This window comes from Hyperolius riggenbachi, chromosome 11 (assembly GCF_040937935.1).
Source record: "Hyperolius riggenbachi isolate aHypRig1 chromosome 11, aHypRig1.pri, whole genome shotgun sequence".
In the NCBI taxonomy this organism is placed as follows: Eukaryota; Metazoa; Chordata; class Amphibia; order Anura; family Hyperoliidae; genus Hyperolius; species Hyperolius riggenbachi.
Genome location: NC_090656.1, coordinates 243,731,343 through 243,756,633, shown reverse-complemented (window position 1 = coordinate 243,756,633; position 25,291 = coordinate 243,731,343). Strand labels below are relative to the sequence as shown.

At 47.1% G+C, this 25,291-nt stretch overlaps 1 protein-coding gene across 9 annotated transcripts in view; it reads left to right on the top strand.

Annotated features, from left to right (window-relative positions):
- PPFIA1 (PTPRF interacting protein alpha 1) overlaps positions 1-25,291 on the top strand; it is a 266,952-nt gene that overhangs the window by 135,247 nt on the left and 106,414 nt on the right. For all 9 annotated transcript variants that reach the window (XM_068260407.1, XM_068260411.1, XM_068260409.1 and 6 more), the window contains exons 8-10: positions 940-1,086; positions 2,949-3,083; positions 22,940-23,023. In XM_068260407.1, coding sequence (XP_068116508.1) covers positions 940-1,086; positions 2,949-3,083; positions 22,940-23,023 — 366 coding nt within the window. The remainder of the gene's footprint in view (positions 1-939; positions 1,087-2,948; positions 3,084-22,939; positions 23,024-25,291) is intronic.

Genomic DNA, 25,291 nt, shown 5'->3' with positions numbered 1-25,291 from the left:
TGTTTTTGGTGGCATGGCTGCCGCACCGCCAATTTGCAGTGTGAAACTGGCTTGAGTCTAGGACTAATTAAATAACTTGCTAATATTTCCGTGGGGCATGGAAGGGAAACTTGGGGCGCACATTCAGACTCGGGGCACTTTCTGTTGGACCGCAGCGCTGTCACACAAGGGCTTGTTACCAACTAGCCGCTGTGTGGCCATTATCACCTCTCTAAATGCATTGGTGGTATTTCTAGATCAGAAGGAACGCAAGCAGGAGCGTCCAAAGCCTCGCACTCATGCTACACTAAAGTCGTTTGAAATGTCCAACAAACTGGAGATTTCGCCATGTTGGACGACAATCATGTACAGAAATGTAACCCAGAAACAAGTGACCGACATCCGGCATTGTGCCCGCATTGTGCTCGATCCATCTGGCGGATCAACTCGTTTTGTGGGTAGTTATCATGCTGTCGGCCACATGTGTGCAATGACGTTTGAGCTACATTGCTCGACTGAATGGGCGCATGCGGTGCATAATGTCAGTTCCACTTGCGCGCGCGGTGTTTGCGGAAAGCGACAAATCTTCCCAACGACATTGCCGGTAAAGTCATTTCTGTGATGTCTGTCGTCTTTTTTCTGTGACTTTTGTTGGGCGTGCGCACAGACCTTTAGCAGTGATGGATCTGCAAGAGATAGTCGCATGTAAAGTAATGCACAGTGTGAAAGCTTTGATAAGTGCTCCCCGTGACGTCTGCTTCACCCAAACACTGCTTCAGCCACGAGGATTTCCATTGCCTCTCAATGGATATGACTTTCATATTTCTCTGGACAAATGCAAGTAATGAAGAATAGGCTAAGAACTGTATTTACAGACCTCATGAGCATTCTGAGTTATCTTTACGTTATCGCTTGTTTTATGTGTCTAGAGAGTCATTGATAATCCCGTCTGTATTGCAGGCCATGGCCCAGAAAGAAGACATGGAGGAGAGGATAACGACCCTAGAAAAACGCTACCTCGCCGCACAGCGGGAAGCCACGTCTGTGCACGACCTTAACGACAAACTTGAAAATGAAATCGCTACCAAGGAGTCCGTACTACGACAGGTAACATAACGGCATTGTCCTCGCCGGTTTTTATTTTATTTATTTTACTTTTTGATCAACAGTTACCATTCCTTTTTTCATTTGCTTTTTTTTTAAATTATTATTAAAAGACAACTAAAGTGAGAGGGATATGGAGGCCGCCATATGTATTTCCTGTTAAAGAAAACCTGTATTGAGAAAAGCCTCCCCTGGGGGGTACTCACCTCAGGTGGAGGAAGCCTCCGAATCCTATTGAGGCTTCCCCCGTCCTCCTCGGTCCCACAGCGGCAGCAATAAAGCTCCCGGAACGGCGGCGATGTAAATATTTACCTTCCCGGCTCCAGAGCAGGCGCTGTATCGGCTCTCCGCACGAAGATAGGCGAAAATAGCTGATCGCTGACGGGCCGCTCTACTGCGCAGGCGCAAGTCTCCTGCAACTGCGCAGTGGAGCGGACTCGACAGAGATCGGCTATTTCCGCATATTTCCGTGCTGAGAGCCGCAACAGCGCCCCCGCTGGAGCCATGAAAGGTAAATAAATCCGCGCTTGTCCGGCTTGTTGAGGGAGGATTCTGGGACACTTCGGGGGAGCCAGCGCTGGATTGCCTGCAGCTACAGGGGAGGGGGAAGCCTCATTGGGGCCCTAAGGCTTCCCCCTCCCGAGGTGAGTACACCCCAGGGGACGTTTTTTTTTGTTACAGGTTCTCTTTAAACAATACCAGTTCCCTGGCAGGCCTTCTGGTCTGTTTGACTGCAGTAGTGTCTGAACCACACACCTGAAATAAGTATGCAGCTAATCCAGTCACACTTCAGTCAGAAACACCTGATCTGCTGCATGCTTGTTCAGGGGCTATGGCTAAATGGATGAGGCAGATGATTAGGACAGCCAGGCAATCTTAGTTTAAAAGGAAATAAATATGGCAGCCTCCATATCTCTCTCACTTCAGGAGTCCTTTAAACAAAAGGAAACCTTGATTGAAATATCCAACACGGAAATGACAATTACATACATCAATGCACATTTCTACATGCAAGAGCGGTCAAGCAACTGACAACTGAATATGAAATGGCCTCAAACTTGTATCTCAGGTAGAGGGTTTCTGAGCAGCGAGAACATGGACACATTACCCGTGTTGGGGGAATTCTCAGCTCAGTATTGGCACTGAAGAGCGTGATCACGCATAGAACTAGTAGCAGTAGGGTATTGTACTGTGTTAGCCAACAGTACAAGCAAGAAGTTTTAAATCAGGATGACACCATTTATTGGCTAACTACAAATGAATAAGAATAAACAAGCTTTCGGCCTTGCAGCCTTCGTCAGGATGTAAGCCCGACGAAGGCTGCAAGGCCGAAAGCTTGCTTATTCTTATTCATTTTTAGTTAGCCAATAAATGGGATCATCCTGATTTAAAACTTCTTGCATAGAACTAGATAACAGAACTGTAGCAGTGACAGGAGCAGCTCCAGAGAACACAGCATCTGAACACACCAGCAATATTTGTTGCGTTTGATGATCACCTAGTGCTATTAGTTATCGTGGATGTTTTTTCCGTCTGTACGATGTTAAATGGAACATCTTTATATCTCCTCTGTGCACATATACTAACGTTCTGTAACGTAGAGCGTTGGGTACTCTTTTCACCCAATTTTCAGTTGGTGGCAAGCCGTCTGCACGCCACCTCCTGTCTCCCCATAAATAACACTTTATTTGGGAATGATTGGAGAGGAGCATCCAACCATCCTGTATAACGCCCAATATACAGAGGGCGGGGTCCATGCTCATGGCACACCCCATTTTGCCATGTTAAAATTTGGTAATTTGTTTCCTGTATGACAGGACCAATAGTAATGATAATTTTCCTGTATCTCTTGGTTATGATCTCAGAGTGAAGAGAAGAACCGGCAGATACAGGAGCGGCTGGAGCTGGCAGAGCAAAAACTTCAGCAAACCATGCGGAAAGCTGAAACCTTACCTGAAGTGGAGGCGGAGCTTGCCCAGAGGGTGGCGGCCCTTACTAAGGTGAGTGGACTGACTCCAAGTCCGATGAATACCGCCCCTAGCGCTGTGTGGCTTTATTCAATAAGAGCTGTAATGGTGGCACATGGGGGGAGAGAAATTCAAGAAGGATTGGTCTAGCTTTTGCTGCTGCCTTGACTTTTATGTGTCTAGGAGAAGTCGTGGAGAAGCATGTGATCAGTGTGGTCAGGTGATAGATATGGAAGTCTCTGATTAGTGATGATCGTGTCTAGGAGAAGTCATGGAGAAGCATGTGATCAGTGTGGTCAGGTGATAGATGGGTAAGTCTCTGATTAGAGATGGGCGTGTCTAGGAGAAGTCATGGAGAAGCATGTGATCAGTGTGGTCAGGTGATAGATATGTAAGTCTCTGATTAGTGATGGCCATGTCTAGGAGAAGTCATGGAGAAGCATGTGATCAGTGTGGTCAGGTGATAGATATGTAAGTCTCTGATTAGTGATGGTCGTGTCTAGGAGAAGTCCTGGAGAAGCATGTGATCAGTGTGGTCAGGTGATAGATATGGAAGTCTCTGATTAGTGATGATCGTGTCTAGGAGAAGTCATGGAGAAGCATGTGATCAGTGTGGTCAGGTGATAGATGGGTAAGTCTCTGATTAGTGATGGTCATGTCTAGGAGAAGTCATGGAGAAGCATGTGATCAGTGTGGTCAGGTGATAGATATGTAAGTCTCTGATTAGTGATGGTCGTGTCTAGGAGAAGTCCTGGAGAAGCATGTGATCAGTGTGGTCAGGTGGTAGATATGTAAGTCTCTGATTAGTGATGGTCGTGTCTAGGAGAAGTCATGGAGAAGCATGTGATTAGTGTGGTCAGGTGATAGATATGTAAGTCTCTGATTAGTGATGGCCATGTCTAGGAGAAGTCATGGAGAAGCATGTGATCAGTGTGGTCAGGTGATAGATATGTAAGTCTCTGATTAGTGATGGTCGTGTCTAGGAGAAGTCATGGAGAAGCATGTGATCAGTGTGGTCAGGTGGTAGATATGTAAGTCTCTGATTAGTGATGGTCGTGTCTAGGAGAAGGCATGGAGAAGCATGTGATCAGTGTGGTCAGGTGGTAGATATGTAAGCCTCTGATTAGTGATGATCGTGTCTAGGAGAAGTCATGGAGAAGCATGTGATCAGTGTGGTCAGGTGATAGATATGTAAGTCTCTGATTAGTGATGGTCGTGTCTAGGAGAAGTCATGGAGAAGCATGTGATCAGTGTGGTCAGGTGGTAGATATGTAAGTCTCTGATTAGTGATGGTCGTGTCTAGGAGAAGGCATGGAGAAGCATGTGATCAGTGTGGTCAGGTGGTAGATATGTAAGTCTCTGATTAGTGATGGTCGTGTCTAGGAGAAGTCATGGAGAAGCACGTGATCAGTCTGGTCATGCGATAGATATGGAAGTCTCTGATTAGTGATGGTCATGTCTAGGAGAAGTCATGGAGAAGCATGTGATCAGTGTGGTCAGGTGATAGATATGTAAGTCTCTGATTAGTGATGGTCGTGTCTAGGAGAAGTCATGGAGAAGCATGTGATCAGTGTGGTCAGGTGATAGATATGTAAGTCTCTGATTAGTGGTGGTCGTGTCTAGGAGAAGTCATGGAGAAGCATGTGATCAGTGTGGTCAGGTGATAGATATGTAAGTCTCTGATTAGTGATGGTCGTGTCTAGGAGAAGTCATGGAGAAGCATTTGATCAGTCTGGTCATGCGATAGATATGTAAGTCTCTGATTAGTGATGGTCATGTCTAGGAGAAGGCATGGAGAAGCATGTGCTCAGTGTGGTCAGGTGGTAGATATGTAAGTCTCTGATTAGTGATGGTCGTGTCTAGGAGAAGTCATGGAGAAGCACGTGATCAGTCTGGTCATGCGATAGATATGGAAGTCTCTGATTAGTGATGGTCATGTCTAGGAGAAGTCATGGAGAAGCATGTGATCAGTGTGGTCAGGTGATAGATATGTAAGTCTCTGATTAGTGGTGGTCGTGTCTAGGAGAAGTCATGGAGAAGCATGTGCTCAGTGTGGTCAGGTGATAGATATGTAAGTCTCTGATTAGTGATGGCCGTGTCTAGGAGAAGTCATGGAGAAGCATTTGATCAGTCTGGTCATGCGATAGATATGTAAGTCTCTGATTAGTGATGGTCATGTCTAGGAGAAGGCATGGAGAAGCATGTGCTCAGTGTGGTCAGGTGATAGATATGTAAGTCTCTGATTAGTGATGGTCGTGTCTAGGAGAAGTCATGGAGAAGCACGTGATCAGTCTGGTCATGCGATAGATATGGAAGTCTCTGATTAGTGATGGTCATGTCTAGGAGAAGTCATGGAGAAGCATGTGATCAGTGTGGTCAGGTGATAGATATGTAAGTCTCTGATTAGTGAACGTGTCTAGCAGAAGTCCTGGAGAAGCATGTGATCAGTGTGGTCAGGTGATAGATATGTAAGTCTCTGATTAGTGATGTTCGTGTCTAGGAGAAGTCATGGAGAAGCATGTGATTAGTGTGGTCAGGTGATAGATATGTAAGTCTCTGATTAGTGATGGTCGTGTCTAGGAGAAGTCATGGAGAAGCATGTGATCAGTGTGGTCAGGTGATAGATATGTAAGTCTCTGATTAGTGATCGTGTCTAGCAGAAGTCCTGGAGAAGCATGTGATCAGTGTGGTCAGGTGATAGATATGCAAGTCTCTGATTAGTGATGGTCATGTCTAGGAGAAGTCATGGAGAAGCATGTGATCAGTGTGGTCAGGTGATAGATATGTAAGTCTCTGATTAGTGATGGTCGTGTCTAGGAGAAGTCATGGAGAAGCATGTGATCAGTGTGGTCAGGTGATAGATATGTAAGTCTCTGATTAGTGATGGTCATGTCTAGAAGTCATGGAGAAGCATGTGATCAGTGTGGTCAGGTGGTAGATATGTAAGTCTCTGATTAGATGGGCGTGTCTAGGAGAAGTCATGGAGAAGCATGTGATCAGTCTGGTCATGCGATAGATATGGAAGTCTCTGATTAGTGATGGTCGTGTCTAGGAGAAGCCATGGAGAAGCATGTGATCAGTGTGGTCAGGTGATAGATATGTAAGTCTCTGATTAGTGATGGTCAGGTCTAGGAGAAGTCATGGAGAAGCATGTGATCAGTGTGAGCGGGTGATAGATATGTAAGTCTCTGATTAGTGATGGTCGTGTCTAGGAGAAGTCATGGAGAAGCATGTGATCAGTCTGGTCAGGTGATAGATATGTAAGTCTCTGATTAGTGATGGGCGTGTCTAGGAGAAGTCATGGAGAAGCACGTGATCAGTCTGGTCAGGTGATAGATATGTAAGTCTCTGATTAGTGATGGGCGTGTCTAGGAGAAGTCATGGAGAAGCATGTGATCAGTGTGGTCAGGTGATAGATATGTAAGTCTCTGATTAGTGATGGTCATGTCTAGGAGAAGTCATGGAGAAGCATGTGATCAGTCTGGTCAGGTGATAGATATGCAAGTCTCTGATTAGTGATGGTCGTGTCTAGGAGAAGTCATGGAGAAGCATGTGATCAGTCTGGTCAGGTGATAGATATGTAAGTCTGATTAGTGATGGTCATGTCTAGAAGTCATGGAGAAGCATGTGATCAGTGTGGTCAGGTGATGGATATGGAAGTCTGTGATTTGCTAGTCATGATTATGTATTAAAGCAGGGTGTGATCACAGCAAATCAGAGCTTTGCAAATCTATCAGCTGATCAAACAAATCAGAGCTGAAGCTAGTGAGTTTGTCTCAATGGCGTGTCCAGCTGCTGCACATGCAGTGTTTCTATTGGCTGTTCCACTGATCACGTGATTTCCTCAGAGCTGCAGCTAGCGAGTTTTTCCTCAATGGCGTGTCCAGGTGCTGCACATGCAGGATGATCTCCTCATGAATGGAGTTTTCTTTCCACTTACAGTTTAGCATTCGCACCTCATTATACTGCTCTGTGCTGAATCTCTGCTCTTTCTCCCTTCCCAGCTAATCATGTTTCTTTCACTAACCAAAGTGTTCCGCTGGCTTCCTGTGTACTTTGTCCGCTTCTGCCAAGTAGCCGTGTGTGTAACTTTTCTTGCTGCACTCTGGAATAAGACGTGTGTGTTTAAAGGAAACCTTTATAAAAAAAGTGCCTTTACCTGCATTTTGAGTGCTGACCTTGTCTTGACATTAATATTTGCACTGTACGGGGAGAGTATTGTAAAGTTTTAATTATCACCCTTAAAAAATTCTGCAGACTGCACCTTAAAGTGACACGGAACAGAGAATAAAATTGGAATCTGACCTTGCCTGGAGCTTCCTCCAGTCCCCGCCCCCCCTTCCCCGCAAGGTCCCTCAGCGTCTTCTGGGCCACCTCCGTTCTCATGCTTGTTCCAGCAGCGTGTAACTTGGTTGAGAGTTGTGCATAACTGTGTATGCACGGCCCATCTGCGCGCCTATTGCTGTAAGTGTTCTGTACAAGCGCGGTTGATTAGAGAGCTGTGCAGAATGCTCATGGCAACAGGCACGTGATCATGCCGGTCGCATGGATGATCTGCACATGTCGCACGCTACCGGAGCCACCAGCAGAAGACCAGAGGGGGCACAAAAGACTCTGAAGGTTCTCGTGGGGGGGTGGAACAGGTGCTGGAGGAAGCCCCAAGTAAGGTGAGATTCCATTTTTATTCTCTGTTCAGGATCCCTTTAAACCCCTCCTCCACTTTAAGGATTTTTTTTCATTTCTGGGGACAATAAAAAGTAACGTGTAGATGGGGAGAATAACGTGGACGCTGCGAGATCTCCGAGCCATGTGCCCTCGCTTTGTCACCTGCAGCTGGAGACAAGTGATCTGGTGTCATGTCGTCACACTGCCAGCCTCAGTCTTTCCATCTCACACTTCAGTCACTTCTGCCATAATCTGTAGAAGAAACAAAGCATACAATCAGCTGATTTTATCAGCATCATGCACTTACGGAGCAATGAAGACCCTGGCGAAATGTCATCAATATACCAATAATTACTTCCGAGTGATAATTAAAACTTTACAATATCCCCTTTGTATAGAGATAAACTAAATGGATGTGGGGGAGTTAAACGGGACTCCACCCACCTTAATGTATTGGCGTAGGTGGAGGTGCGTGCAAGAGACGGCGACCACCTCCCCAGAAGCCCACTCTGTAGCCATTTCTTGGAAAATCGCATCACAAGATTTAAAATTGTTTTGCGATGAGTTTTCAGGCAACAGTGACCTCAACTTCTCTACGTTGTCCTCAATTCTGGGAGCTTTGTGAGGTTAAAGTGGACCCAAATTAAAAATACAAGATTTCAGAAATAAAATCTACTTTCTAAATTATAATAATAAATAGCACCTTTTTTCAGCTGCATGATGACAAATATAAAATATTTTACATTTATTGGAGGAACCCCTCCCTTCCTTTCAAATTGCCGGGATTTTTCCGGCAAACTGGTGGAGTAGATGGTGTCTGGCAATGGAGGAATTGCTAATGGCTGCCACCTGTATAACCCTAGTTATGAAAAGAGAAGGGTGAAAAGCATGTACTGAAATGATCATAGGCTTGAAGGAGTGTTTATTTATCTTTGTATGTGTCAGAGTGCTGCAACTAAATATTTTTAATTAAAAAAAATGTTTGGTTTGGGTCCGCTTTAACGTTTTTTTTTTTTGTAGGTAAAATACCTCATGAGGTGTTTTCCTCTTCTTTTTTTTAATTTTATTTTTTTTTAGCAATTCTGAAAGGTTTTTCTCCATTTCTGAACATGAGGTAAACCATGAGGTAAATGCATAAAGTGAGGTAAAACATGAGGTATTTCAGCGGTAAACCTGCAGTAAATAAATATTAGTAGTCTTTAATTGTCTTCCATAAGTTAGGATAGTCTTTGTAAAATGTTTTTTTTTTGAGGGCGGAAGGTGTATTGGATTATGTAGCAACCTATGAAAAGTATATTTATAGGCATCCCTTATAAAAAAAAAATCCAGTAAATATTTGGAGTTTTATTTCTACTATTCTTCTCTATTACACAGCCTGAATAGGAACTCCACTAAAAACTGCAATAGGAACTCCACTAAAAACTGCAAAATGCATACAAATAGACCTCCAGGTACAGGCAGGTCTCAAAGTGATCGGTAAATTTTGTGCTAACATGCCTCCTAATATCCATGAGAATAGCTATTTTCGGTAAAATGAATGCAAATTAACTCATGAATTACCTCATAATTTACCTCATGAGGTAAAACATGACTAAAACGTACCAGAATTGCTAAATGTCATTACCTCATGAGGTAAATTATCTCACATGAGGTAATTTTTTTAATAACCGTCCCAGAATTGAGGCCATTGTCTACCTAGCTGCATACAGAGGAATTGAGCCATGTGGTACAGACCTTGGTGTCTCCATTTATCCAGGGCCGCTACTGCAAAAATAAAAGGCGCATTTACAGATTCATATATGAAGTACATGTCTCAAAGTAAAATATATTCTAAATCCTTTTCTCCCCATGTCACTGTCACATGGCAACGCACAATCTCTAAAGGTGGCCACACACAATACAATAAAAAAGCAAAACAATATTATGGCAATCAGGCATTTTTTTTTCCTCAAGTGAGAAATCTGATTTTATTTCCTTTTTTCTTTTGTTTGTTTTTGTTTTCAAGAAAAATGGATAGAAATTCATAATTGGGAAATAAAAAATTAATGTGTGTGTGGTACATTGGTTACATTTTTTTTAATGTTTCAGTCGATAAAAAAAATGGATTATACGTCTCGAATTGGAAAGAAATATAAAACATTCCCCCATGAGGAGATGGAGTAGTCCAAAACCTCTTCGTAAAAAGTTATGCACACTGCCTTTTACTCTGGGACAAATTCATTTGATATATGAATGAATACACGTTGTTTAAATCTGTGAACTTGTGAGCCGACCTTTGAAAATGAGTAAAGAATTATGTGCAAAGTTGTGATAATCCTTAAATCAGAGCTGTCGCATCACAAAACCTGAGCAAAGTGAATGACTTCAGCCAGCAGTAACTCTGGGCCTGCACTGATGCATGCTCTGTGGGGGTCCCTCTCAACTCTGTACTCTGAACATTAACTTCCCCACCCTGCTTGTTTATAAGGTCTCAATTCACGGAGCATTATCAAACGTTTATCAAACACTTTATCAAACGTTTGATAATTTACCTCATGGGTAAAATCTCATTTTAAATTCACTAAGGAGTTATATATTTATCGAATGTTTTACCAATAAAACGTTCAACAAATATATAACACCTTAGTGAGATTTTACACATGAGGTAAATTATCAAACGTTTGATAAAGTGTTTGATAAACGTTTGATAATGCTCCGTGAATTGAGGCCTAAGTCTGTGGATAATAGTCTGAGAAATTGGATTGTGGAATGTGGAGAATGGAGTACAGCCTCTGAACACAACACGTGGGCTGTTAGTGGAGTACAGCCTCTGAACACAACACGTGGTCTGTTAGTGGAGTACAGCCTCTGAACACAGCACGTGGGCTGTTAGTGGAGTACAGCCTCTGAACACAACACGTGGGCTGTTAGTGGAGTACAGCCTCTGAACACAACACGTGGGCTGTTAGTGGAGTACAGCCTCTGAACACAACACGTGGTCTGTTAGTGGAGTACAGCCTCTGAACACAACACGTGGTCTGTTAGTGGAGTACAGCCTCTGAACACAACACGTGGGCTGTTAGTGGAGTACAGCCTCTGAACACAACACGTGGTCTGTTAGTGGAGTACAGCCTCTGAACACAACACGTGGGCTGTTAGTGGAGTACAGCCTCTAAACACAACACGTGGTCTGTTAGTGGAGTACAGCCTCTGAACACAACACATGGCTTGTTAGTGGAGTACAGCCTCTGAACACAACACGTGGTCTGTTAGTGGAGTACAGCCTCTGAACATAACACGTGGGCTGTTAGTGGAGTACAGCCTCTGAACACAACACGTGGTCTGTTAGTGGAGTACAGCCTCTGAACACAACACGTGGGCCTGTTAGTGGAGTACAGCCTCTGAACACAACACGTGGGCTGTTAGTGGAGTACAGCCTCTGAACACAACACGTGGGCTGTTAGTGGAGTACAGCCTCTGAACACAACACGTGGGCCTGTTAGTGGAGTACAGCCTCTGAACACAACACGTGGGCTGTTAGTGGAGTACAGCCTCTGAACACAACACGTGGGCCTGTTAGTGGAGTACAGCCTCTGAACACAACACGTGGGCTGTTAGTGGAGTACAGCCTCTGAACACAACACGTGGTCTGTTAGTGGAGTACAGCCTCTGAACACAACACGTGGGCTGTTAGTGGAGTACAGCCTCTGAACACAACACGTGGTCTGTTAGTGGAGTACAGCCTCTGAACATAACACGTGGGCTGTTAGTGGAGTACAGCCTCTGAACACAACACGTGGGCTGTTAGTGGAGTACAGCCTCTGAACACAACACGTGGGCTGTTAGTGGAGTACAGCCTCTGAACACAACACGTGGGCCTGTTAGTGGAGTACAGCCTCTGAACACAACACGTGGGCTGTTAGTGGAGTACAGCCTCTGAACACAACACGTGGGCTGTTAGTGGAGTACAGCCTCTGAACACAACACGTGGGCTGTTAGTGGAGTACAGCCTCTGAACACAACACGTGGGCTGTTAGTGGAGTACAGCCTCTGAACACAACACGTGGGCTGTTAGTGGAGTACAGCCTCTGAACACAACACGTGGGCCTGTTAGTGGAGTACAGCCTCTGAGCACAACACGTGGGCCTGTTAGTGGAGTACAGCCTCTGAACACAACACGTGGGCCTGTTAGTGGAGTACAGCCTCTGAACACAACACGTGGTCTGTTAGTGGAGTACAGCCTCTGAACACAACACGTGGTCTGTTAGTGGAGTACAGCCTCTGAACACAACACGTGGGCTGTTAGTGGAGTACAGCCACTGAACACAACACGTGGGGTGTTAGTGGAGTACAGCCTCTGAACACAACACGTGGGCTGTTAGTGGAGTACAGCCTCTGAACACAACACGTGGGCTGTTAGTGGAGTACAGCCTCTGAACACAACACGTGGGCTGTTAGTGGAGTACAGCCTCTGAACACAACACGTGGGCTGTTAGTGGAGTACAGCCTCTGAACACAACACGTGGGCTGTTAGTGGAGTACAGCCTCTGAACACAACACGTGGGCTGTTAGTGGAGTACAGCCTCTGAACACAACACGTGGGCTGTTAGTGGAGTACAGCCTCTGAACACAACACGTGGGGTGTTAGTGGACTTGTGTCCTCCTGTTTATGGAGTCAGACTCAGGCCTGAGACGCACATTGTTCCCTCCCCTTCCTCCCTCATGAAGCTTCTCTCATTGGCCAGTTCATTCTGCCATGGCTATCGCATGAGCAGGGAATTACGATTCTGCCAATGGGAGCAGTTTTGTGTGGGATAAGAAGGGGGGAACATTTTCCTCTAAGGTCTGATTCTCTCAGTAAATGATTGGGCACATGATTACTTCAGTTCCCACTGGAATCTCTAGAGGCACAGCAAGGCCGGCTTAAGCCCAAATGGGACCCTGAGGCTAAATTAATCTGGGGGACCCCACAGCGAACTTCCTCCAAGCTGGCTGCTGCCACCCCCAGATCTCCCTTCTCAGATCGCCTGTGTTCCCCGGTCCCCTGCAGCATTTTGTCAGCATAGAAACGCACCTGTCCTGGCTTTCTGCTTCGGTTTGTGCACTCGTCTTCATCCTCCAGGGGGGGGCTCTTCTCCGTGACCCGGAGCATATCATTATCTATGTCATGTGACCGGTCATGGAGAAGAGGCAGCCAGGGGGAGTACGGACAGAGCAGCGCGCCGGGACAGGTGAGTTGCCAAGTCAGGGAGACCTGGGGGGGGGGGGGGGGGGGTATCAGCACTAGGAAGCCCTGGGTGCAGTTGCCCTGTTTGCCTCTATGGTAAGGCCAGCCCAGAGGCAAAGAAGTCCATTGGAATATTTTTATAGGAACATGTGAATTCAGGTAATATTGTTATTTTGCTCAGGTTTTGTGATGTAATCCAGAGAAATGTTTCATAGTGGCTGATTTATGTTTGGATCACCTCCTGCCACAGCTCTGGTGTACCGAACGGAGTGCAGACGGCATTGCGTGCAATTATATGATGTGTTGTCGTTACTTCTGATCCAGAGTGCCTCTTCCTTCTTGTCGGTCTCTGCACTCTGATAAATGTTCTATCTCGTTGCTGATTAACTCTATATGTGCACCTGTTACTGTCCTGTATCTGCTTCTGAGTCGCTGTTATGTGTGTTTGTGACCTTTCTTATCCTCTGACTCTGTAGTCTGAGCACTTGTCTCCGGCAAAGCCCGCCGCTAAGGAGTCTAAGCTGCTGGCACTCGCTCCCGTGCCTAGGAAGGTAGAACGTGCTCGCTCTTCTCTTGCCGTGCTTTCTCCATTGCAAGGAGAGGATGCCATCTGCCCATCATCCATCCCATGGCTTCAGTATGTTGGCGTTACCCAGTGAGGCTTCGCACTGCATTCATTGAGCACTCGCTTAACACCGGAGCATGTTCTGCTTCTGCCGACACCACTAACCGTCATCCGGTATAAAATGTACAACGGAGGCCAGGATCTGTCTCATGCCTCAGCTTAGAAGCAAAGCCAGGCTCTAGCTCATGCCTCAGCTTAGATCCAAAGCCAGGATCTATCTCATGCCTCAGCTTAGATCCAAAGCCAGGATCTAGCTCATGCCTCAGCTTAGAACGAAAGCCAGGATCTAGCTCATGCCTCAGCTTAGAACGAAAGCCAGGATCTAGCTCATGCCTCAGCTTAGAACCAAAGCCAGGATCTAGCTCATGCCTCAGCTTAGAACCAAAGCCAGGATCTATCTCATGCCTCAGCTTAGAATGAAAGCCAGGATCTATCTCATGCCTCAGCTTAGAACCAAAGCCAGGATCTATCTCATGCCTCAGCTTAGAACCAAAGCCAGGATCTATCTCATGCCTCAGCTTAGAATGAAAGCCAGGATCTATCTCAGGCCTCAACTTAGAACGAAAGCCAGGTTCTATCTCAGGCCTCAACTTAGAACCAAAGCCAGGATCTATCTCATGCCTCAACTTATAATGAAAGCCAGGATCTATCTCATGCCTCAACTTAGAATGAAAGCCAGGATCTATCTCATGCCTCAGCTTAGAACCAAAGCCAGGATCTATCTCATGCCTCAACTTAGAACCAAAGCCAGGATCTATCTCATGCCTCAGCTTAGATCCAAAGCCAGGATCTATCTCATGCCTCAGCTTAGAACCAAAGCCAGGATCTATCTCATTCCTCAACTTAGAACCAAAGCCAGGATCTATCTCATGCCTCAGCTTAGATCCAAAGCCAGGATCTATCTCATGCCTCAGCTTAGAACCAAAGCCAGGATCTATCTCAGGTCTCAGCTTAGATCCAAAGCCAGGATCTATCTCATGCCTCAGCTTAGATCCAAAGCCAGGATCTATCTCATGCCTCAGCTTAGAACCAAAGCCAGGATCTATCTCAGGTCTCAGCTTAGAACCAAAGCCAGGATCTATCTCAGGTCTCAGCTTAGAACCAAAGCCAGGATCTATCTCATGCCTCAGCTTAGAACCAAAGCCAGGATCTATCTCATGCCTCAGCTTAGAACCAAAGCCAGGATCTTTCTCATGCCTCAGCTTAGAACCAAAGCCAGGATCTACATCAGGCCTCAGCTTAGAACCAAAGCCAGGATCTAGCTCATGCCTCAGTTTAGAACCAAAGCCAGGATCTAGCTCATGCCTCAACTTAGAAGCAAAGCCAGGATCTAGCTCATGCCTCAACTTAGAAGCAAAGCCAGGATCTAGCTCATGCCTCAGCTTAGAACCAAAACCAGGATCTATCTCATGCCTCAGCTTAGAACCAAAATCAGGATCTAGCTCATGCCTCAGCTTAGAACCAAAGCCAGAATCTAGCTCATGCCTCAACTTAGAACAAAAGCCAGGAGCTATCTCATGCCTCAGCTTAGAACCAAAGCCAGGATCTAGCTCATGCCTCAGCTTAGATCCAAAGCCAGGATCTAGCTCATGCCTCAGCTTAGAACCAAAGCCAGGATCTAGCTCATGCCTCAGCTTAGAACCAAAGCCAGGATCTAGCTCATGCCTTAGCTTAGAACCAAAGCCAGGATCTAGCTCATGCTTCAGCTTAGAACCAAAGCCAGGATCTATCTCATGCCTCAGCTTAGATCCAAAGCCAGGATCTAGCTCATGCCTCAGCTTAGATCCAAAGCCAGGATCTATCTCATGCCTCAGCTTAGATCCAAAGCCAGGATCTAGTTCATGCCTCAGCTTAGAACCAAAGCCAGGATCTAGCTCATGTCTCAGCTTAGATCCAAAGCCAGGATCTAGCTCATGCCTCAGCTTAGGACCAAAGCCAGGATCTAGCTCATGCCTCAGCTTAGAAGGAAAGCCAGGATCTAGCTCATGCCTCAGCTTAGAACCAAAGCCAGGATCTATCTCATGCCTCAGCTTAGAAGCAAAGCCAGGATCTAGCTCATGCCTCAGCTTAGAAGCAAAGCCAGGATCTATCTCATGCCTCAGCTTAGAAGCAAAGCCAGGATCTAGCTCATGCCTCAGCTTAGAACCAAAGCCAGGATCTATCTCATGCCTCAGCTTAGAAGCAAAGCCAGGATCTATCTCATGCCTCAGCTTAGAAGCAAAGCCAGGATCTAGCTCATGCCTCAGCTTAGAACCAAAACCAGGATCTATGTCATGCCTCTACTTAGAACCAAAACCAGGATCTATGTCATGCCTCAGCTTAGAACCAAAGCCAGGATCTAGCTCATGCCTCAACTTAGAACCAAAGCCAGGATCTATCTCATGCCTCAACTTAGAACCAAAGCCAGGATCTATCTCATGCCTCAACTTAGAACCAAAGCCAGGATCTATCTCATGCCTCAGCTTAGAACCAAAACCAGGCTCTATCTCATGCCTCAGCTTAGAAGCAAAGCCAGGATCTATCTCATGCCTCAGCTTAGAACCAAAGCCAGGATCTTTCTCATGCCTCAACTTAGAAGCAAAGCCAGGATCTAGCTCATGCCTCATCTTAGAACCAAAGCCAGGGTCTTTCTCATGCCTCAACTTAGAACCAAAGCCAGAATCTTTCTTATTCCTCAGGTTAGAACCAAAGCCAGGATCTATATCATGCCTCAACTTAGAACCAAAGCTAGGATCTAGCTCATGCCTCAACTTAGAACCAAAGCCAGGATCTATCTCATGCCTCAGCTTAGAAGCAAAGCCAGGCTCTAGCTCATGCCTCAGCTTATTCCAGTCTTACAGATCATTATGGCCCCAGCATTGACGTAGTAATAAAAGCATTTAACAGCATAAAATTATCAGCTTAAACCATCTGACTATTTTTCAAGGAACTGGAAGGGTTAAAACTCAAGGGGCCTGATTCACAAAGCGGTGCAAACTGTTTAGCACGGGTGTGCTAAACAGTTAGCACGTGAAGTCCGTTCGCGGACTTTTGCGTGCGCAGAGGACACAGCACGGGCGTGGCCATGCAGCGGGGTCAAGGGGGGTACAGGTGCCCCTGCTGGGATGGAGAGAGGACACAGCAGGGGTGTGGCCATGCAGCGGGGTTATGGGGGTGCAGGTGCCCCTGCTGGGATGGGGAGAGGACACAGCAGGGGCGTGGCCATGCAGCGGGGTTATGGGGGGTACAGGTGCCCCTGCTGGGATGGGGAGAGGACACAGCAGGGGCGTGTCCATGGCAGGGTTTTATGGGGGGGTACAAGTGCCCCTGCTGGGATGGGGAGAGGACACAGCAGGGGCGTGGCCATGCAACGGGGTCAAGGGGGGTACAGGTGCCCCTGCTGGGATGATGAGAGGACACAGCAGGGGCGTGGCCATGCAGCGGGTTATGGGAGGTACTGGTGCTCCTGCTGGGATGGGGAGAGGACACAGCAGGGGTGTGTCCATGGCACGGTGTTATGAGGGGGTACAGGTGCCCCTGCTCGGATGGGGAGAGGACACAGGAGGGGCGTGGCCATGCAGTGGGGTCAAGGGGGGTACAGGTGCCCCTTCTAGGATGGAGAGAGGACACAGCAGGGGCGTGGCCATGCAGCGGGGCTATGGGAGGTACTGGTGCTCCTGCTGGGATGGGGAGAGGACACAGCAGGGGCGTGTCCATGGCACGGTGTTATGGGGGGGGGTACAGGTGCCCCTGCTGGGATGGGGAGAGGACACAGCAGGGGCGTGGCCATGCAGCGGGGTCAAGGGGGGTACAGGTGCCCCTGCTGGGATGGAGAGAGGACACAGCAGGGGCGTGGCCATGCAGCGGGGTTATGGGAGGTACTGGTGCTCCTGCTGGGATGAGGAGAGGACACAGCAGGGGCGTGGCCATGCAGCGGGGTCAAGGGGGGTACAGGTGCCCCTGCTGGGATGGAGAGAGGACACAGCAGGGGCGTGTCCATGCAGCGGGGTTATGGGGGGTGTAGGAGCCCCTGCTGGGATGGAGTGAGATCAAACAAACCCATTCAGCATTAGGGTACACTGTGCTTCAAACAGATAAGTCACACTTGGTGAACTTTACACCAACCCCTCAAACAGGGCAGCCCTATAAACTGTTTGAAACCAGGAGCTGCTTAGGATCCCTTTACGACATGGATTCACATAATTAGACTGTCAGCGAAACAAGCAGCCACAGTGCAGAATATGGAGCATCAACTCATCTTTCACTGAAGAGAATGTCTGCTGCGCGTCGGCCAACAATGCCTGAGCTCAGCCGCTGTATTGTCACAGCTGACTGCTGGTGGACCCCCTTCATCCCTCAGTTTGTTTTCACTACTTTGTTGCATTGATAGCAAACATTTAGTCAAAGCTGGCTTTTTCCACATTGGGTGAAAACAAACAGGCCAGCGCTTACAGGCCGCAGACTTTATTTAGCATTGTTGTATCAGCTGTCTTCAGGCCCAGAAAGCTGATCTCTTGTTTGCCTTTATAACTGGAGGCACTTCTCCCCTGGTCTCTGAAGTAGGCTGGGTCCTTAAAGGACACCCGAGGGGAAAATAGACAATTGTATCTATCCTTCTCCTAAAAACAACTTTTTTTAAGATATCACACAGTATTATTTTATATTTAACTCTACTTTTTAAGTTTTTACTGTTTTATTGCTTTTTCTCAATGACACATTCATTGAAGTATGCCAGAGCTAAAATCTATGAACTATTGATCCTTTTTATCTCTTTCCTGCTCTCAGAAGCCATTTTCTGCTAGGAAAGTGTTTTATAGTTGGAATTTCTTATTGAGGGTCACACTGTAGTCACTTCCTGTCTGAGTCAGGACTGAGTCAGCCACTTACATACCTGATATTTAACTCTTTCAGGCAGAGAAAGAAAAAAGCAACACAGCCTAGTTGTTTGTGTGCTAGGCACTGTATATACACGTCTATCTCATCATGTCACATGTCACCTCGGGTGTCCTTTAATCTGACGGTGTTTGCCCTGTGTGCTGCATCTACTGGAGAGCTTTCTAGAGGCCCAAACACACAGCATACAAATGTCTGTACAGACACGTTTTAAACGACGATTCATTCGTGTGGACGCAACAAGAGACAAGGATTGTCAGCAGACTGACTGCTGAAACGGCCATGTTTGAGAGATTGAACTGGTGAATCGCTCATGATTTCTGTTGCGGAGTCTGTCGTTGTTCTCACATGTGTATGGAAGTCTATACAGACAGTAGACTTGCTAGCAACAGACGTCCACGCAACATCCGGTTGTCTGCTCTGTCTAGCAGACCGCTTCCGCTGAGTCTTTACCCTTTCTGTTGCCTCGTGTGTACAACTGTCGCTAGAGCGAACTGTCGCTGCTATAAAAACTCCAATTGTGGCTTATCTGTTGTCACCACCTTGCAGCTACAGACATTTGCATGCGGTGTGTATGGGCTTTAATGGGTATCAGGCTCAGCACCTGTGTATGAAGGAGGCAGAAATGTCAGGATGAGAGAACCTTCCTAAGTGGTAAAGAGGCGCCACAACGATCACAAGGACAAGACGTGCAATTCTCCCACACTAAAACGCACTGTAAATTACTTTTCACTTATGTTTGTCGCTTAAGGTGGCCACACACCATACAATTACAAGATCCAATGTTACACCAATTCAATAAATACGATCCGTTGTACCCAAAAATCAAACTTTTTTTTTTTTTTTTTTTAATTTGTTCGAGAATTCTGATCAAATTTTCAAGTTTTTTTATTTGATATAAGAAGATCAGGAGTGTTGTTTTTTTTCTGATGAATTTTTGTATAAAATAAGGGAGATACTGAAGGAGATGGACTAGGCCAAAACCTGTCAGACTTGTCTTGAACCCGGCTGTTTTTTTTTCTGTCTTTGTATTCAGAAAAAAAGTGTGTTTTTCACCGAAGCTGATAATAATTGATAGAGAAAACTGACAAAATGTGCAGAATTATCCTGCAGGATGTCCGTTTTTTTTCTGCGTGCAAAATCTGCATTCAAGTGTGACGACCGCTCATTGATTACATGGCTTCTCAGTTGAAATCTGTATTTCTGTGCAGAAAACACGCAAAAAGCAGACAAGTGTGACCCCTGCCTCAGACTTTTACTGGCAACTGTACTCGACTGCAACATACCGTAGGAGAAAAATAAATTGTAGCGCCTTTTACCTCTTAAAGGGGAACTTCAGCCTAACAAACATACTGTCATTAAGTTACATTAGTTATGTTAATTAAAATAGATAGGTAATATAATCTCTTACCCACCCTGTTTTAAAAGAACAGGCAAATGTTAGATTTCATGGGGGCTGCCATCTTTTTGGTTGAAAGGAGGTGACAGGGAGCATGAGACACAGTTCCAACTGTCCTGTGTCCTGATCACCGCTCCCAGTTGCTAGGCAACGTGAACAATTCCATCATGCTTTGCATAGCATCAGGGGGGAAAAAGCCCAGGCAATTTTCTTTGATGGGGTGGGGCTTAGCTAAAAATGCAGCTAAAAATAAAACTTCTATAAGAAAAACAAAGTTCTGATGCTGTGAAACTGATAAAGAAACACCAAGCCTTTTCAGTGCTGCTGAGTAGATTTTTAGTCTGGAGGTTCACTTTAACCTTCTTGGCGGTATTCCCGAGCTAGGATAGGGGCGGAAAACCGCAGCTAAGGGCAGTAATCCCAACCTCTGCTCGGGGTAGCCGCCGGAGACTATATGCAAAGCAATGCGTGCAGCGGGCGTTTCTACATACCTCCCAGGAATCCTGACCTATGCCGCCATTTTTTTCCCTCTCCTCCGGGGCTCTGCTACCTGCTGGTGAGATCCCCGACTGTCGTCATGACGACAGCTGGCAATCTCACTCTAGAGTTGCAGCGCCCCCCGGAGGATGGAGGGAAAACTGCAGCACTGGAGCCAGGGAAGTGACTGATTGCTGGGCTGCTGCAGATCTCCCTGGCAGCAGGACTTTTTCCAGGTTTTAGGGTCTGAAAGGGTGGAAAACATTTTTACCGCTTTTAGACCCTAAAATACGGAAAGAATCACATCGCCACGGGGGTTAAAGGTAGGGAAGCAGATTATTCACAACGGCGGTCCTGGTTTCAGCATCAGAAACACTTCTTCCTAAATCTATACATCGTATATTGTAGCCACGCCCTCCCTGTGATGTCACTGCCTAGGTGAACATGTCACGATGCTGTCTCCTCCCAGAGCACTCTGGGAGATCAGGTGTTGCTGCTGCTCAAAGCACACACCAAACAAACCTTCCTTAGTAATGCACCTGCCAGCAGTAAAAATGTTGTCACCTGTGATACATATAAGAATGTAAATCAGGGAGAGGAAAGATTTTACAATGAGCAAACACCGACTAAATCAATTGGAAATTAATATTGTAAACATATAAGCAATTTTATTTATTATGACATATTCAGTGGTGTTCTTCCTTGGAGCTTTATCAGTTATCTGGAGATCCGTGAGGGCCGCTGTTTACAGAGGCGTTATCCAGGGAAAACAGCGCACATGGCTAAAGAGAATCTGTACTCTAAAATTCTTACAATAAAAAGCATACCGTTCTATTCATTATGTTTTCCTGGGCCCCTCTGTGCTGTTTCTGCCTCTCCCTGCTGAGATCCTGGCTTGTAATTGCCAGTTTTAGGCAGTGTTTACAAACAAAAGACATGGCTTGTGATAGGCTCAGAGAAGCTCAGTCTGTGACTTATACAGAGCCTGCAGGGGGCCTGGAAAGGGTGTGTATAGCTTCTATCCTATCACAAGCAGACCAGCACATTCCTGCCTGAGTGCCTGAGCCCCACAAAGACAGAGCAGAGAAGATTAGATCATATAACAGAGATAATACAGACACTGTGCAACTAGAAAAGGCTGCAGTAACACAGACCACATTAGAACATGTATAGGAACTTATAGGAGAAAAGAAATAAGGCTGAACATTTTGTTACTGAAGACTGAAATATGCCCTCCTGGGGTAGAGGAGGAGGGGGAGGTATCACCATCCAAAAAGGTGATGTCAAGATCCAAAAAGGCGTGGTCTCGGTTGAATTGATTGTATCCAAGTTGACATAAAGCATGAGCTGTGAGAATGAAGAGCGGCAATAGGTCAGGCTGTACAAATCCCCCAAATAACAAGTGGGCATCTTCTTCCCCCAAATATTGTAACCAGGCAGAAGGATGTCCCCAGATAGAAACTAGAATCTAGATATAGAACATCAGGGATGCTATGGAGCAGTGCCCCTAGTATGAAGCGCCCATGGCACATTCCATACCTGCACCCCTCTGGATACACCTCTGAGTTTTATCACTAGTTCCCAGATAGACCTCCTGCTCATAATGGTATGCAGTACAGAGGCGCCAGCAGGATAAAAATTCATAAAAGTTTTAAAATTGCTGGGAGGAAGTGGTGGACTTGCCTCCCAAAAGCAAAACAGACTACCTGTTTTCAAATAAATAACACGTTTATTATACGATACCCCAGTAGGAAATGCAACGCGTTTCGCGGGTCAAGCCCGCTTCATCAGGCAAACAAGGGGTTAACAGGGAATCTGTAGTAGCAGGGTTAGCGCCTCAGTGAGGCGCTAACCCTGCTACTACAGATTCCCTGTTAACCCCTTGTTTGCCTGATGAAGCGGGCTTGACCCGCGAAACGCGTTGCATTTCCTACTGGGGTATCGTATAATAAACGTGTTATTTATTTGAAAACAGGTAGTCTGTTTTGCTTTTGGGAGGCAAGTCCACCACTTCCTCCCAGCAATTTTAAAACTTTTATGAATTTTTATCCTGCTGGCGCCTCTGTACTGCATACTAATACATTGCGTCCACTCCTGGTGGATGGGAGTGTCATCTCCACTTTCCTACTTCTACAGAGAGCGACTTCTTAGCCCTGAGTGAGGACAGGCTTAATCTCCTCACCTGCCTTTATAGTGGTTACCTGGACGGTAACCCATGTTTGTGAGTATAATTATTCTCACTTTACCATTTATCAACATTCCTGACATACTACACTATATTGGGCTCTCGGTTTTTCTCTTTAGTTTCCTGCTCATAATGCTTCCTCCACCCCATGATAATGGTTGCACTCCAGTCATGTGACAATTACCCAGCAAGCCTTGGGACTATCCATGCTTAGTGTATTACCATCCATGGTTGAAGCCCCAGGGCTTTGAATTCTGCATCTTCATGATCACAAATGCCACAGTGAGGTCTTGAAGCCCGTAATTATCCGCTGCATCACTGCAATGGTTTTTGCTTCTACATCCCACAAGATCTCACCAGCTTATGTATCTGCATTTATTATTGTGAGCGTGGATGAGTCTGTGCCTCTTGCTGTGCTATAATGTTATAATGCCTCCCATCCTCCTGTCTTTGGTAACAGGCAGAAGAGAGACACGGGAACATCGAGGAACGGCTGCGGCAGATGGAGTCCCAGCTGGAGGAGAAGAACCAGGAGCTGCAGAGGGTAAGTGACGCACAGGGTGTGATTGGAGCTGCAGAGGGTAAGTGACGCACAGGGTAAGATTGGAGCTGCAGAGGGTAAGTGACGCACAGGGTGAGATTGGAGCTGCAGAGGGTAAGTGACGCACAGGGGGTGATTGGAGCTGCAGAGGGTAAGTGACGCACAGGGGGTGATTGGAGCTGCAGAGGGTAAGTGACGCACAGGGTGTGATTGGAGCTGCAGAGGGTAAGTGACGCACAGGGTGTGATTGGAGCTGCAGAGGGTAAGTGACGCACAGGGTGTGATTGGAGCTGCAGAGGGTAAGTGACGCACAGGGTGTGATTGGAGCTGCAGAGGGTAAGTGACGCACAGGGTAAGATTGGAGCTGCAGAGGGTAAGTGACCCACAGGGTGTGATTGGAGCTGCAGAGGGTAAGTGACGCACAGGGTGTGATTGGAGCTGCAGAGGGTAAGTGACGCACAGGGGGTGATTGGAGCTGCAGAGGGTAAGTGACGCACAGGGTGTGATTGGAGCTGCAGAGGGTAAGTGACGCACAGGGGGTGATTGGAGCTGCAGAGGGTAAGTGACGCACAGGGTGTGATTGGAGCTGCAGAGGGTAAGTGACGCACAGGGTGTGATTGGAGCTGCAGAGGGTAAGTGACGCACAGGGTGTGATTGGAGCTGCAGAGGGTAAGTGACGCACAGGGTGTGATTGGAGCTGCAGAGGGTAAGTGACGCACAGGGTAAGATTGGAGCTGCAGAGGGTAAGTGACGCACAGGGTGTGATTGGAGCTGCAGAGGGTAAGTGACGCACAGGGTGTGATTGGAGCTGCAGAGGGTAAGTGACGCACAGGGGGTGATTGGAGCTGCAGAGGGTAAGTGACGCACAGGGTGTGATTGGAGCTGCAGAGGGTAAGTGACGCACAGGGGGTGATTGGAGCTGCAGAGGGTAAGTGACGCACAGGGTGATTGGAGCTGCAGAGGGTAAGTGACGCACAGGGTGTGATTGGAGCTGCAGAGGGTAAGTGACGCACAGGGTGAGATTGGAGCTGCAGAGGGTAAGTGACGCACAGGGTGAGATTGGAGCTGCAGAGGGTAAGTGACGCACAGGGTGTGATTGGAGCTGCAGAGGGTAAGTGACGCACAGGGTGAGATTGGAGCTGTAGAGGGTAAGTGACGCACAGGGTGTGATTGGAGCTGCAGAGGGTAAGTGACGCACAGGGTGTGATTGGAGCTGCAGAGGGTAAGTGACGCACAGGGTGTGATTGGAGCTGCAGCAGGGTAAGTGACGCACAGGGTGTGATTGGAGCTGCAGAGGGTAAGTGACGCACAGGGTGAGATTGGAGCTGCAGAGGGTAAGTGACGCACAGGGGGTGATTAGAGCTGCAGAGGGTAAGTGACGCACAGGGTGTGATTGGAGCTGCAGAGGGTAAGTGACGCACAGGGTGAGATTGGAGCTGCAGCAGGGTAAGTGACGCACAGGGGGTGATTGGAGCTGCAGAGGGTAAGTGACGCACAGGGGGTGATTGGAGCTGCAGAGGGTAAGTGACGCACAGGGTGTGATTGGAGCTGCAGAGGGTAAGTGACGCACAGGGTGTGATTGGAGCTGCAGAGGGTAAGTGACGCACAGGGTGTGATTGGAGCTGCAGAGGGTAAGTGACGCACAGGGTGTGATTGGAGCTGCAGAGGGTAAGTGACGCACAGGGTGTGATTGGAGCTGCAGAGGGTAAGTGACGCACAGGGTGTGATTGGAGCTGCAGAGGGTAAGTGACGCACAGGGTGTGATTGGAGCTGCAGAGGGTAAGTGACGCACAGGGTGTGATTGGAGCTGCAGAGGGTAAGTGACGCACAGGGTGTGATTGGAGCTGCAGAGGGTAAGTGACGCACAGGGTGTGATTGGAGCTGCAGAGGGTAAGTGACGCACAGGGTGTGATTGGAGCTGCAGAGGGTAAGTGACGCACAGGGGGTGATTGGAGCTGCAGAGGGTAAGTGACGCACAGGGTGTGATTGGAGCTGCAGAGGGTAAGTGACGCACAGGGTGAGATTGGAGCTGCAGCAGGGGAGTGTTTTTAGGGCGGGTTTCATCTTTTTGCCTTTCAGTCCAATATTTGGAAGGCTTGCAGGTTACCCAGTTTATACCGTCGTGTTTCGATTGTCGCTGAATCACCAACGTAGCGCTTGCTGCGCTATTGTGCAATCGCATTTCTGCCCCATTCAGGTAATCTGAATAGAGGACATTGTCATCGCAAAAAAGAAGAAAGTACTGTATAAGCACTGCAGGGTTCACACAGC